This window comes from Petaurus breviceps, unplaced genomic scaffold (assembly GCF_028583685.1).
Source record: "Petaurus breviceps papuanus isolate PSGF00001 unplaced genomic scaffold, PetGlider_PUasm1.0 90994, whole genome shotgun sequence".
Taxonomy (NCBI): Eukaryota; Metazoa; Chordata; class Mammalia; order Diprotodontia; family Petauridae; genus Petaurus; species Petaurus breviceps.
The window spans coordinates 10,114,090-10,133,365 of record NW_027187393.1 but is presented as its reverse complement, the minus strand read 5'-3'; the positions used below and the strand labels follow the sequence as shown (position 1 = coordinate 10,133,365).

The 19,276-nt window shown below is 40.1% G+C and overlaps 1 protein-coding gene across 3 annotated transcripts in view; it reads right to left on the bottom strand.

Moving 5' to 3' along the window:
• The window catches only part of PTPRT (protein tyrosine phosphatase receptor type T), a 1,346,273-nt gene that overhangs the window by 259,810 nt on the left and 1,067,187 nt on the right, over positions 1–19,276 (bottom strand). For all 3 annotated transcript variants that reach the window (XM_069077714.1, XM_069077712.1, XM_069077713.1), the window contains exon 10: positions 3,115–3,316. In XM_069077714.1, the coding sequence (XP_068933815.1) occupies positions 3,115–3,316 (202 nt within the window). The remainder of the gene's footprint in view (positions 1–3,114; positions 3,317–19,276) is intronic.

Sequence of the window (19,276 nt, the reverse complement as noted above, 5' to 3'; positions counted from 1 at the left end):
GAGAGAGAGAGAGAGAGAGAGAGAGAGAGAGAGAGAACACACACAAAGCAGTGATTAGCAACCAGGAATAATACTCACTAGTTTACCAGTTATCATTGGGCTGAGGTAGGCTAGGACTGTGGTTCTTAACCTGAGATCTGTGTGATACACATGCACACATGTGTGCATGAATGTATATATGTGTGTACACATATGTGTATGTACATATATCTCAGCTGAATTTCAATATAATTGGTTTCCTTTGTTACCTTAAGTATCTCATTTTATGCTTTGAAAAACATTATTCTGCCCTGGAGTGCATGGGCTTCACCAGTCTGCTCAAGAATTCTATGACACAGAAGAGGTTAAGCACCCCTGTCTAGGGGAGAGTGCATTTGATAAACTGGGCACTGAAAGTCAAAGCCAGCTGCATCCTCTTTTGGAAGTGGAGGCAGTGACTTTGTGGCTGCCCACAGATCTGATCTGTCATGGAGAGGGCATGGCTACGGCTCCCATTCTTTAGAAAGGGTCTGCATCGGCACTCATGAGGAGTCATTTGTGACTGGCAGCATGGAATAGCAGGAGGAGCACAGGTTCAGAGCAGGGAGTCTGAGCCTTGACTCCTGCTGCCGCCTGTGTGACCTTGGACCATCACTTAGCCTCTTGGAGACTCCCCCCTTCTTCATTTATAAAAGGAAGGGGTTGGGCTAGATATTCTTCAAGTTCCCTCCCAACTCTACCCCCTCTGATCCTGTCACCTCTGTGATCTCAGGTAAGCTATTCCCTTCTTTAGGAATCAGTTTTCTCCTTTAATAAAGGTGGTGCAGCTCTAAATCTATGACCTTATAATCATATGCCCTTCCTTGGTCGTTCCAGATTCTTCCACATACTAGTGGCATGACTCTGACCCTCTCCCATCTCTGACTCTCTTTCCTTCTTTGTAATATGAAGAGCTTTGTCTAGAGCAGGGATGGGGAACCTCCAGTCTTGAGGCCACATGTGACCTTCTAGGTCCTCAGGTGTGGCCTTTTGACTGAGTCTAAGTTTTACAGAACAAATTCTTTTATTAAGGGGATTTGTTCTGTGAAGCTTGGATTTGGTCAAGGGGCCAAGCTTGAGGACCTAGAGGGCTACATGTGGCCTCAAGGCTAAAGGTTCCCCACCCCTGGTCTAGAGGGTATCCAAGATTCCTCTCAGTTCTACACATTCTGGGATCTCTAACAGTTATTCTATGAAGCATTCCATGTCCCAGGTACTAACCATGTCATAATCTCTTATAACACCTACTGCACGCTGACCTGGCTTATACCCCTGGACCTGCCTCTAGGACTTGAGAAAGCTCAGTGAAGCCTCCCATCATCTAACTGTCTCTTGCTAAAGGCTACCTCAGTGGCAGGGAACTGACAGCCTGTAATGCAGGTAAGGGGGAGGGGACAACGCGTTTTTTTCTTCCTTCCTTTTCCACTGAAGACTTCAAATCAAATTCAATGGACCTAGACCAAACCAGAATACTCTGAGACACTCCCATAATTCATCAGAATTCTTAAGGGGCCTTGGGTCTCTCAAAGAAGGAGACAACCCCACATCCAGCGGGGGCCATAAGGAAAGCTTTCCTTTTTAGCCCCATTCCAGACACAAGGGAGTCATCCTCATGGATACTTATTGCTTCAGAGTACAGGGAGATGCAGACCCTCAGGTATTCTATTTCAGTTCTGTTCAAAGATGGGTGGGTGATCTCTGGTTCCTCAGAAAGCTTTGTATTTGGCTTTCTCACAGAGATAATGTCCTGGCTGTAAAATTATCTATTATACACGAAGATGCTGTTCCCAATTCGTTCCCAGCAAGGCAAGCGATTTAAGCTATGTTTTTCATCCAACTGTCTCTCCCAGTCTCCCAGCGTACAAAGGCACAGATTGGGGAGCCTGCCAACTGAAAGCAAAGGTTAATTGGCCAAACCCAGGGCCTTGGCCTCCCTAGCATGGTGGCTGCTAATCAGTAGGAATAACAATTCAGCACTCAGGGAACCCTAGCCTTCACGGCCCTAACTTCACTGCAAGGCTTTTGACTTTACCTGTACATTTTTTTTGATGCTTCCCTATGAGCACTGGGCCCAGAGGGGCTCGCAGGCATAGGATTTTCATATTTCATTAGGGGAACAGCTCAATAAAGGAGTTTCTGAAAAGCTACATGTAAATTAAAATCTCATAGATTTTAGACCTGGAAGGGACCCTTCAAGATTGGCTAGTCTAACCAACAATGTAGTCCTAGGAACAGAAATTAATTTCCCAGGGTCACACAGCAGCAGGTGGGAAACTCAGAATTCAAACTTGGGTTTCCTGACTTCAAAGCCAGTGGGGATTTTTCCCCCCAGCAAAATGGAATCATAGTATCATAAACAGAAGGACCTTGAGACACCCTGAAAGACAAATTGGCATATAAAGGACTATTTATGGAGTCAGAAAAACCTATGTTTGACTCTGGACAAATCACAGAACCTCAATGAGTCTCTGTTTCCTCATTTGTAAAGTGGGTATAACAATAGACCTACATCACAAGGGTTGTTATGAGGACCAAATGAGATAATGTATATAAAATGATCTACATATTATATAAATGTAAGCTATTGGTATTATGATTCTTGGATGTCATCAGGCTGTAGGATCTTAAATTCATAGCCCTAGAGCTGGAAGGGACTCCAGAGGTAATCTAGTCCCATTTTACAGATGAGGAAATTGAAGCCCAGACAGTTGAGTGATTTACTCAAAGTTACCTTGGGAGTTAGTGACAGAGACAGATTTAAACCCATTTCTTCTAACTCCAAATCTAGCATTCTTTCAATGAATCTCCGAGGCTTAGAGACAAAGTTTATACTTTAAATGAGGCCAGAAAGCTTGATATCTACAGCTGTCCAATGGTAAATATCTAGGAAAAGTAAATTTTAGTGTTTTTATCCCCCCAAATCAGAATTTTCATATATTGGGATTTGCTTAAAAAATGGAGCCTTTCTGAAGGATCTCCTAGTGCATGACGCCTCACAAAGTGGAGAAAGTATCAGAACCACCATGTGGTTCCTTGCTTTTTCTAATCCACAGCAATTCTGGAAGGTACTCTGATGTTCCTCCTCCCAATAAATACCTGAGATTTTGGTGGCAATTCGCGTGGTGATGGGAGGCCCAAAGCCCTTTGATGTGCTGGCCTTGATGGTGAATGAATAGGTTGTGCCTGGATACAGGCCCACAAAGAGGTGGTGCGTTTCATTCCGAAGCTTAAAGACCTTCCCCCTCTGGCTGGATAGGTCAGCATTGGGATCGAGGGAGCCCACAGCCTTGTAGTTTATCTGCAAAAAAACAATCAAGGAGATTACATTTGGCCACAGGCTTCTGGAAAGGTAGAGGAAAGACACACAAGAAACTGTGACACATCCTGGCTGAGTGACCCTGGGTAAGTCATTGAATCTCTTCACGCCCTGGGCAATTCTTAAGATACTAAGTTTCAGAGAAGGTACTGACCTGCACTGGTAGTGGGAGCTTCCAGACCTGGGCTTTATGGATAGCAATAACATAACAGGTCTGGTCTCTTCTTGGGTCTTCTCCCACTGTCGTTATTTCTAAATAAGCCTGCATATAACCTGTTTGTATATAGTTTGTATGTTGTCCCCTCCATCAGTCTGAAGAGCAGGGTGCTGTCTTATGCCTTTCTCTGTCTCCCAAGCACTTAGCACACAGTGCCCAGGGTACAGAATAAATGTTTACTGTCTGTCTCTCTGTCACTCACTACTGGCCAACCATCAGTTTCTGGAGAGGTGGGCTGGTGTAGTGGTAACAGGGTTGCAGGCCTGGGTTTGAATCCTGGCCTTTATACTATGTGACCATGGAAACATACTATGAGAGAAACCATTTAGTTTCTATGAGACTTGATTTCCTTAAGTGCAAAATGCAGATATTAAAACTTGCACAACATATACCCTACAAGCTTTTTTGTATGGAAAGAGTTTAGCAAACCTTACTGTACCTGCTCCGTAATTTCACTCATGTCTGATTAATAAACACATCTCTGTGACTGGTCAGTGACTGTGAATCCTTAGCACTTAGGGTAAGAAGGGGGCTTGCTGTTCAGTTATTTCAGTCATATCTGACTCCTTGTGACTCCATTTGGGGTTCTTCTTGGCAAAGATACTGGAGTGGTTTGTTATTTCCTTCTCCAGCTCATTTTACATATGAAGAAACTGAGGCAAATAGAGTTAAGTGACTTGCCCAGGGTCAAATAGCTAGTAAGTGTCTAAGGTCAGATTTGAACTCAGGAAGATGAGTTTTACTGACTCTAGGCCTGGCACTCTATCCACTGCGCCCCCTAACTGCACCACTGAGAACCTTATAGCACCACAGAAATAATGAGGGTTATTATTATCCAAGTGCTTAAGCACTCTTCCGCTTTCTTCTCACCGCTAACCTTTCATTTGTTCTGCTTCTCATGGTTCTCTGATGTCACAAAAGAGCACTGGATTTTGAGACAGAAATCTGAGGTTAAAATCCTGGCTCTGATCCTGATTTTCAGTGTTACTTTGTGTGACAAACCCAATGCTTTTGGGAATCAGTTTATTCACCTGTAAAATTGACAGGGGTTCCAACTCTAAGGTCCCCTTCCATTTCTAGTTCTTTTAAAACCTTGCCATTTTCACTTGAGTCCTGGGAAAGAATTTGGGGCAAGTTGAAATAGATAGCATTGATTATTTTTAAACCCAGTTTAGTCTGTCTTCTCCCCTTCTCTCCCCCACCCCATCGATTATATTTTTAAAGCCAGTTTAGTCTGTCTTCTCCCCTTCTCTCCCCCACCCCCAGAAAGAAGACAGAAGCGATATGTGGCGAATCCTATACAGGCATCTCTCTGTGGTGATTATGTTTATAGAATTATTTATCACAAAACAATAGGAAAAGGGTCTTCAGAATGAAAATAACTTTCACTCATTCACATCTTAAGGACTAATGTCTCAGCCTGACCCCAGTTTCCCACTTTGAAGCTCAGGTAGTATTTTCCTAAAGCTAATAGTGAAAAACCTCCCTTGAAAGGATAATGTATATGAATAAGTAAGTATGATGGGCTTGGAGTCCGAACAGTTGGATTAGAGACCTTGGACAGGTCATCTCATCTCTCTTAGGCACAGTTTCCTTATCCTTCAAGGAATGGTGATAATGCTTCTCCTCTCAGGGCCATTCTAAGTTTGTCATTAGGATTAAATGAGGTAACATATGTGGAAAAGTGCTTTGAAACCATAAAACATAGTATAAATATGAATTCTTTGTCTTCTAATAGCTTCCTGACAGTGTGTGTCTCACTTGAGAGGATGAAGTCACTTTTCATTATGAAACTTAAAAATAAGAATGCATTAGTCATCATAGAATGTGAAACTTGACTTCAAAAATCACCTTTCAGTTTGGAAAGCAAGTCATATACTGTTTATAACTAAGAAGTTGAAGGTTGTTTTTGTCTGTTTGGAACATTAATGCACTTTTATTCTTACTCTGATCCTAACAGGCCTGGGTGAATCTGGGAACTTAGGGTCATGGCTACTACCACCAGTACTGGAGATCTCAATCCATCCATGCCCTCGAAATCTGCATGAACCTTTGTTCATTCCTGCCTTTAAATCCCTCACAGGGCTCCACTTAACATTCTAGTGACCTTCTTTTTGGGCTCTTGATGTTATATAGATACCAAATGAGTACACAGGCTGTCCATTGGCTGGTTTTCTGTCAATCTTTCTACAGAGAGGTCCACCTTCTTTTCTGGGCATACATCTCTAAGATGGTATTTATGATACTACTTCTCCCATGTTCTTCTTCATAAGTAAGATGTAATGGTCTATTCAAACCCACCATGCCCCTCTACATTACCCTTTGGTTGACACTCAAGTTAATTCTTTGGAGATCTTGGTGATTAATAACTTGAAAAACCATGTTTCTAAAATTCATAACTCAAAGCATCATAGGAAAATATCATTGTTTAAAAGCTGGGTCTTTGTTTTGAGAAGCAGTTTGGGGTCCTTAAAGGCTCATCACCTATTGGCTGGCTATTCAGTGATGAATTCCTAGGCTACAGCAATCTAAGAAAAACCTTTCCTTCAGTTTATCAAATTGTGACAGGGCTGTGATTACAAATGCAAATGTGACCTTTAGATTCCTAGACCAGAGACAATATCATTATACCACCAGACAAGACACATATGCACGAAGTATCACAGAATGATTTTTGTATCTTAATAATGGGAATGGTTTATAGGATGATGTGATTTTGGGGCTGGGGCTGGGGCTAGGGATGAACCTTAGGGCTCATGTAGTTGACCTTCTTCAATTTACAGGTAGAAAAACTGAGTCCTCAAGAAGTTAAGAGTTGAGAGTCTTATTAGTAGTAGCAGATCTGATTCAAAATCAGAACTCCAGCCATCAAATCCAGGGTTCAGGTATTCTGACATCAAACCTAGGGTTCATTAGATTGCACCATGCTGATACTATGAAAAGAAATTTTCCCTCTCATAACATGCTCCCTCCAATTTTGTCTAGTAACAGAAAGCAAAGGTCTCAACTAGTAACTATGTGTTCCTGATCACACAAAGCTATCCTTACAGCCTGTCATATCACTGCCCTGAACATCACAATTTTACCACTTATCAAGGGCCACGTGATCTTTGTACTATACACAATGAGATGCAAAAAAAACCCCCAATGAATTTCTTCATTCTCTTTGTTTATTATGACTTGTCTTCACAGTCTGTGAAAAGAGAGTCCCCAACTTCTACCACAGATGATGGAATAAAGCTATGACAGAATATGGTGTAACTGTTAGAATGCTAGACCTGGACTTGAAAAGACCTGTGTTAAATCTTGACTCTGGCAGTTACTAGCTGTGTGACCCTGGGTAAGTCACTTAAACTCTTAGATCCTTACTTTCTTCATCCGCAAAATAGACATGACCTATCCCCATCAGAACTATCTCCTAGGGGTCTCAGCCCAAGTCTTGGACATTGTTTGGATTCTGATGACTCAGAGTGAGTGTAAACAGCAATTATTTCTGTTTTGACCAGAAACCCTGAAGGTCTTTCCCCTCCCAGACTGATTTTATTTTATTTTTTGTATTAGGTAAAAGAGACCATTCTTTGCCTCATTTTTACTATCCTTAAGCACTGAACAGGAATTTTCTTAGAGAAACTGAGACCTGGGAAAGATCTGAGCTCCAAAAGGCCACAGATTCCCACTCACTGCACCAGGGCCATCGTCAATTGTCCTGATGTATACCTGGCCATTGGACCCAGATAGCTCTGGATGAGAGAGTGAAGCTGGGGACCCTGCACAGCCCACCCTAACTTAAATCCAAGCCTCTTGCATGTCAAGGTGTTACCTCCTTGATATCAAGGTCCTCTTTGAGAACAAAGGATCAACCACAAAATAAACCTCCTGAAGCCTTGGAGAGACAATGAACATAAATTGTTTTACAAACTGTAAAGTGTTACATAAATGTCAGTTATTATTATTAATAGAGGAGGTTATTGTTACTGACACAGGTAACATGCACCTTTAATGGAAATCATGCCCATTTCAAGCACTCGCTTGAAATTCTGTCTGAGTTCCACTCCGTGTAGTGGTGGCAAGTGTGTTGATATACAGACACTTGGAGGTAAAACTCATGACTTATTTACTAGCCAATTCCTTCCCTATGTTCCAAATTCAATCCAAAAGCGGCTCAATTTCAACTGAGCTGTCAATATAATATACCGGGCTCTCCTGCATCCCTAACCTTTCCTGATATTACAGGATCCTCACTTATTTGTAATGAAACACCATGAATAAATCAATGTATGTTAATATAGCAAGCCTTCAATTTTTTATGAAGGGCTCCACCAAATCTAATTCCCAGCTTTGTCAGAAACAGTCTTTAAAAAATTTAAGTCCCTGGCTTTATGAAGTTAGCCAGATGAGGGTGCAGAGAAGGGAAGAGAGAAAAGAGAGAGGTCAAGGAAAGGGATGGGGGTCATGCTACAGCCTCCCCAAGGTAATAAGATGCATAAATGGATTCTTGTTTTTAAGCATAAAGGAAGAAAACTTTGTTACAGAAGCAAACTGAGAACTCATAGCTGTTCCCTACTGGCTTCTATAGAGAGAGATCCTATATCACTGAAAGTCTTGATGGGCCTTGCTTCATTCAGATGACTGGGCCCTGGCAAGATTCCACAGAAAAGCAATGAAGATCCCTGAGAATTGCATGGATTGAGGAGAATGATTCCAGAGACACTTAGGCAGAAGAAAAGGCCTTCTGCTCAACTCTGCCATCATCTCTGCTTTGCAACCTTCTAAGACAAGCATTTGGAGACCTGATTTCAAAGCAGACAGCTGCTTAGAATGGCGGACTGTGGTGACTGGATTCCTAGGCTATATCTGCGTATTCCCAATGCAACTGGCCCATTCTGTTAGTTAAATGGTGGTGGGGGTTAGGGGAGATGGAGAATGAGGTGACCTTGATCAGACTGGTTGTTTTTTTCCACAGAGCAACATGGTAGAATTAATTTTTCACATTTTCAACCAGTTGCTATAGTGTCATGTGGTTATAACCTTTTGTTGCTATAACAGCCTCAGACACCAATTTTCTAAAAGGAGACTCTGGGCAAAGGGGAAAAAAATCCTTTCACTGGATAGAAGAAACTATAGCATTTATTATTTGGTCTCCTAACAACCAATAAAAAAAGAAAATGTGAGCATTTTCACATTAGAGTAAAGTGTGAATGCAGAGACGTTTCTGAGTATGCGTTCCTGTAACTCAGCTACGACTTTCTATTTTCCCAAATGCTTTTGTTGCTAGTATATTTGTGTTATTGTGATTGTTATCATCATTCCTGTCATTACTGCTGGTGTTGCTGTTTCTAGTACTGGCACATCGGGAATAGAATTCAGGGATCATAAGGGCCCCAAGGTACCAGCTAAATTCCACCAAACCAAGGTCTCATCGTTTAGGAATAAAATAAAGCTAATTTAATATTGATAACAGGATCAAGAGAAGCAGCTGTGATATGGTAGAGAGAGGGTCATTGTGGAGTCAGGGAGACCTGGGTTCAAATCTTGTCTGCGCCACACAGTAGCTACATGACCCAGGTAAGTCCCTGAACTTCTAGGCACCCTAGGCAACTCTGAAAGATTAGAGATTACAGATGAGGCTCTGATTAGTTTCCTCTGGTGGAGGGAACCACTGCAATGGGAGCTTCTTACAGTGATGAAAACATAAATCTGGACTGAAAAAAAAACAGAAAGAAGGGGAAAAGGGGGGAGGGCAATAGAATGGGAACTGGAAGAGACGCTAGAGAACATTTTATTAATGATCTCTTCAATTGATCAATATCAACCAATAAACATTTATTAAGAGACTACTGTGCAGGTACCGGACACTGTGCCAAGTGCTAGGGATATAAAAATGAGCAAAGAACAGTCCCTGCATTCAGAGAGTTTACACTCCAAGGGGGGAGATAATAAACAAATAAATGTGTATGAGCAGAAAAAATGGGAAATAATTAACTGAGGGAAGATATTAGAATTAAGAGGGATTGGGGAATGCTTCCTATAAAAGACTGGATTTCATTTGTGACTTAAATAAAGCCAGAGAAGTCAGAAGCTAGAATTGAGGAGAGAGAGCACTCCAGGCATGCAGGACAACCAGAGAGAATGGCCAGAGGTGAGAGATGGATGGAACAGCTAGGAGACCAGCGTGACTGGATCTAGTTAGGATTATGTGAGGGGTTGGGGGGGGGGGGAGGCAGTGACATGTAAGAAGACTGGAAAGGCTCCAAGCTGCACTTGCAGTAATAAATCTCTAGTTACATACTATAGGAATGGTCTAAAAAGATAGCCTTGTTGATGAACTCTTAACTACTAAATCTGATAGTCTTTTCTCAGTCCTAATCCTTCTCAACATCTCTGCTGCATTTGACTCTGTTGATCACTTACTCTTCTTGGATACTCCTTCTTCTGTAGGTTTTTGTGATACTAGAATCTCTTGGTTCACCTTTGACTTGTCCAACCACTCCTTCCAGTGTCCTTTCTTGACTTATTCTTCAGGTCATGCTCCTGAGCTCTCAATACTTCCCAATGCTCTGTCCTATGCCTTCTTCTCTCCCTACTCTATACTTTGTCTTTGTAACCTCATCAGGTCCCTTTAACAATAATCTCTATGACAGGCAGTTATCAGAAGAGGAAATCAAATCTATCAATAGTCAAGTGGAAAAAATGCTCCAAATCACTAATAATTGGAGAAAGGCAAATTAAAATAACTCTGAAGTATCACCTCACAACCTATTAGATTGTCTAAAGTGATAGAAAAGGAAAATGACAAATGCTTAGGGGATGTGGAAAAATAGGGACACTAATGAATTGTAGGTGGAGTTGTGAACTAATCCAATCATTGTAGAGAACAACTTAGAACTAAGCCCAAAGGTCTATAAAACTGTTTATCTTTTGACTGAGCAATGCCACTACTAGGTCTGTATCCCAAAGAGATCAAAGAAAAAGGAAAATTACCTCTACAAAGATATTTATAGTAGTTCATTTAGTGGTGGCAAAGAATTAGAAATTAAAGGCCCATTCATTGGGGAATGGTTGAATAAGTTGTGGTATATGATGGTGATGGTGATGGTGCATTGAGAAATGACAAGGGAGGGTGGCTATGTAGCATAGTAAATAGAGCACTGGCCCTGGATCTGGAGTCAGTTCAAATCCGGCTTCAGACACTTAACTCTTACTAGCCATGTGACCTTGGGCAAGTCACTTAACCCCAATTGCCCTGCCTCCTTCCCCTCCAAAAAGAAAAAAAAAAGAAATGACAAGGGGGATGGGTTCAGAGAAAAACCAAAACCCTGTGAAGATCTCTGTGAATTAACAGAGAGTGACATAAGAAAAACCAGAAATCACTGTACACAATAGTAGCAATATTGTAATGATGATCAACTATGAAAGACTTAGCTATTCTGAACAATATAATTATTCAAGATAATTCTAAAGATCAACTATGAAAGACTTAGCTACTTTGAACAATATAATTATTCAAAATAATTCCAAACTTGCTTCTTTTTCTTTTAAAAAATAAATTAATTTTTAGTTTTGAACATTCACTTGCATAAGATTTTGAGTTCTAAATTTTCTCCCAATCCCTTTCCCCTTCCCCTCCAACACAGTGTGTAATCTGATGTAGGCTTTATATATACACACTTATATTAAACATATTTTCATATTAGTCATGTTGTAAAGAAAAATTAGAACCAATGGGAGGAACCATGAAAAAAAGAAACAAAACAACTAAAAAGAGAGCAAATCGCAAGCTTAAATCTGCATTCAGACTTCATAGTTTTCTTTCTGCATGTGGATAGCTGTTTTTCATCATGAGTATCTTGGAGCTGTATTAGATCCTTCATAAAGCACTTGTGAAAAAATACTATTCATCTCTAGAGAGGGAACTGATGAACTCTGTGCAAACTGAAGCATATTTTTTTTTACTTAATTTTTTGCAACATGGCTAATATGGAAATATGTTTTACATGATTTCATGTGTACAATTGCTGTCATATTGTTTGCCTTCTCAATGAGTGTAGGAGGGGTTGGAAGGAGAAAATTTGGAACTTAAAATAAAAAAGATAAATGTTAAAAATAAATAATAAATTTTAAAAATTATCTTTGGGCAGATGATTTCCAGGCTTATATATTCAGACAGTTTCTCCCCTGAGTTTCAGTACAGCATTACTATATGTTTACTGGAAATTTCAAAATGAATGAACTAGAGGCATCTTAAAGTCAACATGTCTAAAACAGAATTCATTATCTTTCCCTCTAAACTGTTTCCTCTTAAACTTTCCTGTTTATGTTAATGGCACCACCTCACACCTACCAGAATGGCAAACATGACAGAAAAAGGAAATGACAAATGCTGGAGGTGATGTGGAAAAATGGGCAAACCCTTCCAGGTTCATATCTCAGCCTTGTCCTGGTCTCCCAGCTCTTCCTCATTTGCATATCCAAGCAGCTGCCAAATTTTGTTGTTTCTACCTTCACAACATCTCCCACATCCAACCTCTTCCTTCTAGTCACTCCTATTGTCACTCCCTCTTCAGTTCAGTCCTTATTACCTCTTGCCCAGGTGATTGCAATAGCCTCCTGATTGGTCTCCCTGCTTTAAGTTTCACCCCTCAAATCCATCTTCCTCATTCCTGCCTAAGTGACTGTCCTTAAATGCAGATCTGAACATGTGATTCCCTCCATCCAAATCGAATGGCTTCTTCTAGGGTGCCTCTAGAACAGCATCAAATTCAAATAGTAACAGGGGCCATTAAGTCATACATAAGGCACATATTTACTGAGAAAACCATATATTAATATTATATATGTTTTTGTTTATTTTATTAACTATTTTCCAATTATATTTTAATCTGTTTTGGGCCACACTCAGGAGAATTGTGTGCATATTTGATACTGTTGCTCTAACATAATGCTAGGAGACCTTGGCTCTCTTTAGTTTTGAAAAGCCATTGACAACTTGGCCCCAACCTATTTTTCCAGACTTATTGGATATTGCATTCCCTCCTGCACTCTGTGATGCAATCAAGCTGACCTTTTCTTCTGTTCCTCATATAAAACACTTCATTTCCTTTCTCCATCCTTTTGCCCTTGCCATTCCCCAGGCCTTCCCTGTCCCCTCCATACCTGGAATATACCCCCTTATTACCTATTCCTCTCTTCAGGCATAATATCCTAAACGAAGCCTTTTATGACCACCCCAAATGCTATAGCTGTCCTGCCCAAATTACCTTGTATTCAACTACTTTGAAAGTAACTATTTCTGTTTTAACCAGTAATCCTGAGAGTCTTTCCTTCCCAGATTGATTTTTTTTGACTAGGTAAAAGAGACCATTTCCCTCCTCATTTCTTACCTAGCTTTAATCACTAAATGGATGTTGTCTCAGACAAACTGAGACCTGGGAAAGACCTTAGCTTAAAAAGCCCAAGGTCTCACATTGCATCCACACCCATCTCCAGTCATCCTGATCTATATCTGGCCACTGGATCCAGATGGCTCTGGAGGAGAGAGTGAGGCTAGTGAGGGCTTGCACAGCCCTCCCTCACTTAAATCCAACTCACTTGCAAGTCAATACATCACCTTCCTGATGTCATTGATCCTCTTTGAAAAGGAAGGACAAATAACAAAACATTTATACTGATTATCTTTATATTTATGATGTATATACTTCAGAATGTACTTGTTATTTCTCCAATTAAGTGGAAAAATTATGGTATTACTTCATTCTTTGTATTTGTATCCCTAGCACCTATCACAGTGCCTGGCACATAGTAGGTGCTTAATAAATGCTTGTTGATTGCTCCCCTTATTTTACAAAAGGAGGAGACAAAAAATCCTGCCCAAGGGTTTCAAGGATGGTAAGTAGTAGAGCTGGACTTGAACCTAAGCCCTCTAACTATAGATCCAGCATTATTATGTACTATTCATCTATCCATCCATCTATCGAGCCTTCCACCCATCCATCCATCTATCCATCTACCTAACTCTCCGTCCATTTATCTAGTCATCCATCCATCTATCTAGCCCTGTAATAGACACTGGAAGAAGTCTGGCTGTGAAGAAACAGCCACTATATTTCTTTTCAATTTGCTAACTGTTTGATCATCTCTTATTTCCAATCTTCTCTTCAGCAGAGCTATAACTGTGAATTTTATGCTTAGTGGAAGTAGGGTAAACAGAAGGAAATATGTTCCTAGTGTGCTGTATTGGTCACAAAGGAGGAGCTCACCCTAGCCTGCCATCCTATAATTTCCTATTTTAACAAATTACTATAATGAACTTGATGCTACAATTTATTTTTCTAGGTTTCTGAAGGAATACATATGTCAGCACCTTCTAGATTTAGCTCCCTTTGGCAAAACTCTTGTTACCATACCCTAGTTATCCTGATCCTTCATCATAATAGCATTGGGCTGAACAAAAAGGAATGGAATTATCTTCTTGTATTCTATTCTATTCACTAAAATAGACAAAACTCTTGTCAAGAGACACCAAACAAGAATTGGGTTATCTTTTTTGCACATATGACTCCAGGACAAAGAGGTGTATATGAGTGTGTGTACATGTGTGTATGTAAGAAGCAGGGGAGGGAAGAAATAATAATAGTTGACATTAATGTAGCACTTCAAAGTTTGCATATTCATTATGAAAGTTGAGCATTCTATAAATAATTGTTGACTGACTATTTAATCTTGATGCCAATCCTATTAGGTAGGTACAACAAGTGTTATTATTCCCATTTTACATATGAGAAAACTGAGGCTCTGTGTGCACATACATGGACAGTGGTGGCTAGTAATTTGAGCTCTTCTTTGGCCTTGAAGTGAGGGGACTGGGGCTAGGCACAAGGACTCTGAGAAAGGAGTATAATAGAGCAAAGAAGACAAAGCAAATGAAGTTGGGAAGGTCACAGAACCACAGAATTTCAGAGCTGGATGGAAACAACCTCTGACCTGGGGTGCATTCAGTCAAGAACTGTCACAGCATGGTATGGTCTGTATGCATGAGTCTGTTGTAAACCACATACTTAAGTATGCATGTAAGGCCCTCCCTGTAAGGTGGCATGGATACACTGCTCTGCTCACCTTCACAGAAAAGGTTGCCTTATAAGCTAGGCCAGGGGGATAAACAATTTAACCCAGACACTTAAACCAGGAGTCTGGCCTATATTTCTTATCTCCCCCAAAAGATGAACCAAGAGTAGCAAATAAAACCGTCCTAAAGCAATCGAATAAATAAGAGTCAGAATTTCTAGCCAGGGGCCAGACTGATGTAAGGATTTACATTAATGCCACATCTTTTATTCAGATGGATGAAAAGTATATAGAAACTCCAAAACCCAATTTCACCAGGATTCTTTAATATGAGTAATGATATTTATGGCTGGCCATGTTTACATTCAAAAGACCATATCCAAGAGATTCTTACTAAACTCACCTAGTTTGTTAGAAAAAGCCTGTTTTTGTGTATTGTGGGTAGTTAGTTAAGACACAAGTGACCTTCACTCCCTTCTAAAGAGGCTGGGAGATGCAGAAAAAGTCCTAAGCAGGACTTAAATGAGAAGCGTAGTCATTTGGACATTGAGTTAATTATTGTCAAGATGGTTATAGTGAAATAAGCAGGTAAAGGATGCTGTGAGGTTGGACTGGAGGCAAGACAAAAATATGTGAGGCATAGTCCTCTCACAAGGAGGAACGCTGAATGAGATAGATAAATTCAATGCAGTGATACATTTAGCATGATAACATAAACACTGATTAAGTGCCTCCCACATGTGAGTTAAGCACTGGAGATACAAAGATGAATCACATGGAGTTCACATAAGAATGAAACAAGAGAAAAGGAGAAGCTCAGCCAAAGTGCTGAAAGAAAGCTCACTTTCCAACACAGGTGCTAAGGCTAAATAAAGAAGGGATGGAACCAGGAACACTTAATAGAGGAGATAAATGAAAAGAATCTCACTAACTAGAGATATGGAAGGAATATGAGTCAGGCATGGAGGTCATGTTACCCAAATTACTAGGGTTGGAGAGAAGGGATTCAAAACCAGAAAACAGCTCGGTTGGAATTTAGAGTATGTACAGGAAAGGAGAATAATGAGGACTAAAGAGAAAGAATGTGGAGGGACTTAAAATGCCAGGCTAAGAATTATGTATTTTACCCTATAGTGTAGACTTTGAAGATTTTAAGTTGGTGAACAATGGGTCAGTCTTCCTGTTTCATGAAAATCTAATTTTTGATGATAAAACCTTCTTGAAATAGGCTAGAGTGACATGTTTGTTACTATACCCATCTTGGACTCTGCACCAACAACCTCAGGAATGGTTTAAGACCTCAAAATGCAACAAATAGCATAATATTACCATATGGTATCATCATGATTATTATTATGTCTATGGATATGTTTAGGAATTGTAATGGCCATTTGTCATTGCATATACAACTGTGCTTGGATAAAGTTGGCTGTGTCATATGACTCCTTGGGTTTATTCTCATTTATAATGACTCTGCATGTTTGAACAGAAATGTTCATGTTTTTAAATCTATTGCCAAACAGAACAATAGGGGACAAAAATCTGGTTAGAAGAGAAGAAATGGTACCAATAAGTAGAAATTCAAAGAAACATGGGAAGACATATGAATTGATGCAGAGTGAAGTAAGAGAATTAGGAAAACAATATAACTACAATAATTCAATGAGAAAAAATAATAAAATGAAATTAAATATTGTGCTACTATATTTTTAACTTGTTATGACATTTTGCATATTCACATGCTTTCTCTTTCTTCTCTATCAGCCACTGGGAGGAGAGGGTGAGGCAAGGCCCTCACCACTGGAGTTAGGGTAAGGGAGATGGTTGCTACAGTGCTGATGTAGGAGTTCTAAAACAATGGTTGGTAATGACTGAAGGAGGCTAGACTGAGGAAAATGTAACCCTGAGCGGTCAGGAGGCTTTGTCTTCCCAGAGGTGAATGGGAAAATGCACTCCTTTCATTGAAGAGATGGAGGACTATGGTTATAGAAATGTGATTAAATGAAATAACCTATGTAAAGCACTTTGCTAACCTTAAAGCACTTTATAAATGTTAGCTTGTATTAATGTTTCATACACTGTCAGATGGGGTCAATGTGTTGTTTGGTTTTGTTGATCTAGTTTTTACTTTTCATCATTTTTTGTTATTAAAAAAGTATTGTTAGATGGGAGAATAAGAAATGGGTATATGTGGAAATGACCATGATATTAAAACCAAAAGGATCAATAAACTTGGTGGGTGGAAGGAAATAACTCAAGTGCATCACAATGCACATGTGACCATTAAGTTCTCCTAGATAACAGGTTCTTAAGCTAGGTCCTATGAATAGATTTCAGGGACTGAGGATGGACTTGGATGGGAAAATCACATCTTTAGTTTTATTAAACACTAACTGAAAATGAATATTTCCTTCAATTATGAATGTAGGCAACAGAATATTATTCTGAAAAGGGATCCATAGGCTTCACCAGATTAACAAAGGGGTTGATGACACAAAAAAGGTTAAGAACCCCTGCTAGATAAACTGAATATTTCATGGCCATTAAGCTTTTCAGGAAGCCTGAAAGACTGAGCAAGTTTTGGTAGTGTGGTATAATGGGAAGTATACTAGGTCAGGAATGAGAAAATCAGAATTTCACCTCTGCTCCTTACTAGCTATGTGACCTCAGGCAATTCTTAAACTTTTTGGCCTCAGTTTTCTCCGCTATAAAAATGAAGGTATTGGACTAATCTTTTTAAATCCCACCTAGAAATGGCTCCAACAGGAGGCCATACAATTTATTAAACATTTCGTGGCGAGCTGGGACTAGGACCTAGGTCTGATTTTCAGTCCAGGACATGGTGCTCTTTTTATGGTATCTGTCCATGGTATGAATGTAGCATAGTTTAAATGATGATTTTTAGGTATTTTTAAATCAATGATTATCCTTCCATTGTCGGCGGGTGATCATTGCCCATAATGACAGAGTCTATGTTACAGGAAACTGATTGCAAGAGAGGAGGGAAATTACAACCCTCATCTTAAATGGGAAGACAAAGCCTCCTGACCACTCAGGGATACATTTCCCCAATCTAGCCTCCTTCAATCATTACCAACCATTGACTTAAAACTCCTACATCAGCAGTGTAGCAGCCAGCCCCCTTCCCCCAGCCCCAGCAGTCAGGGGCTTGCAGCACCCTCTCCTTCCAGTGGCTGATAGAGAAAGAGGAGAAGGCACATGAATATGCAAAATAATCATGGAGGAACTGCTGGGTAAAGCACTTTCTCAAAAAGTGGTATTTATGGACAGGATAGAAAACATTTCCCTTAGGAGCAATGCAGAGGAAGAAAATGGGACAATGATTGGTCTTCACAAGCTCCACGGTACCTTCCAGCCACAAGGGCTTATGATTCAACTTATGCTGTAGAAAGACAACATGACTTTTGGGTCTCTGGGAGTGTTGAGGGTTTTATTTTCATGGCAAAATCTTTTCACTGAAACTTCATTAAGATAGAACCCAGGGAGGTAAAGTTGAAAGGACATTGGATTAGAAATAAGATGATTTGGGCACAAATTCTTTTTTTTATTACTTAATTGTATCAGTCAACATTCATTGACAAGCACTTTTTAATTACTTACTACTGTATGACACTAGGCAGGTCACTTCCCTTTCTGAGTCACTTTTCCCTCATAAGCATCGGGTTGTTGTATTAATAGACAATCTCTAAGTGTCTCTTCCAGTTTGAAGAATCTGTGAATCTACAAACTTTTAAAGGGCAAGGTCATAAGGGGTCTTGGAGATCATTCAGTTCATTATTCTCACTTTGGAAATGAAACCCAGAGAAATTAAGTGATTTATCCTAAGTTAAACAGAGATTTGGTGACTGAGTTAGGACTCAAATCTATTTTTTTACTAGAACTGAAGGAGAGCAAAACTGTGAAAGAGAAAATTCAGAGGCTAGCATGTATGTATGCATGTGTGTGTTCATGACTACAAATGGTTTATCTATGGATTGTAGTTTTTTTTTTGTGGATTGTAGTTTAATCTATGAATTGTCGTTGTCTAGTTATTTTCAGTCATGTCTGATTCTTCGTGGCCCTACTTGGGGTTTTCTTGGCAAAGATAGTAGAGTGGTTCACCATTTTCTTCTCCAGCTCATTCCACTGATGAGAGAACTAGAGAAAACAGGGTTAAATAACTTTTCCAGGGTCACACAGCTAGTAAGAGTCTGAGGCCAGATATGAACTAAGGAAGATGAGTCTTCCTGACTTCAGGCCCAGAGCTCTATCCATTGTACAGAGCTGAACATGATTGAGTCAAGGCTCAAATCTAAATCACTAAGGCTTCTCATTTCACTATCTCTTAAGATCAACATCATTCAGTCCTGATTCTCTGACCAGGGAACTAGAGATCGAGCCCTTGGAAGGTTTCAGAAGACGTCCTTACCTAGAGGCTCCACACCAGACAACAAACTGAAGTCCAGCTTGGCATGTACAGCCCACTATCTCTCCAGCCTCATGCCCCTTGCTCTTTTCTATCAGGTACATCATTCTGCTTTTTCTCTTGAAATGCCATCCCCTACCACTTTTGCTCATAGAAATCGCATTTGTCCTTGAAGGTTCAACATAAACAAATGTCACCTCCTTCGTGCTGCTTTCCCTGATCCATTTCTCTTTGTACC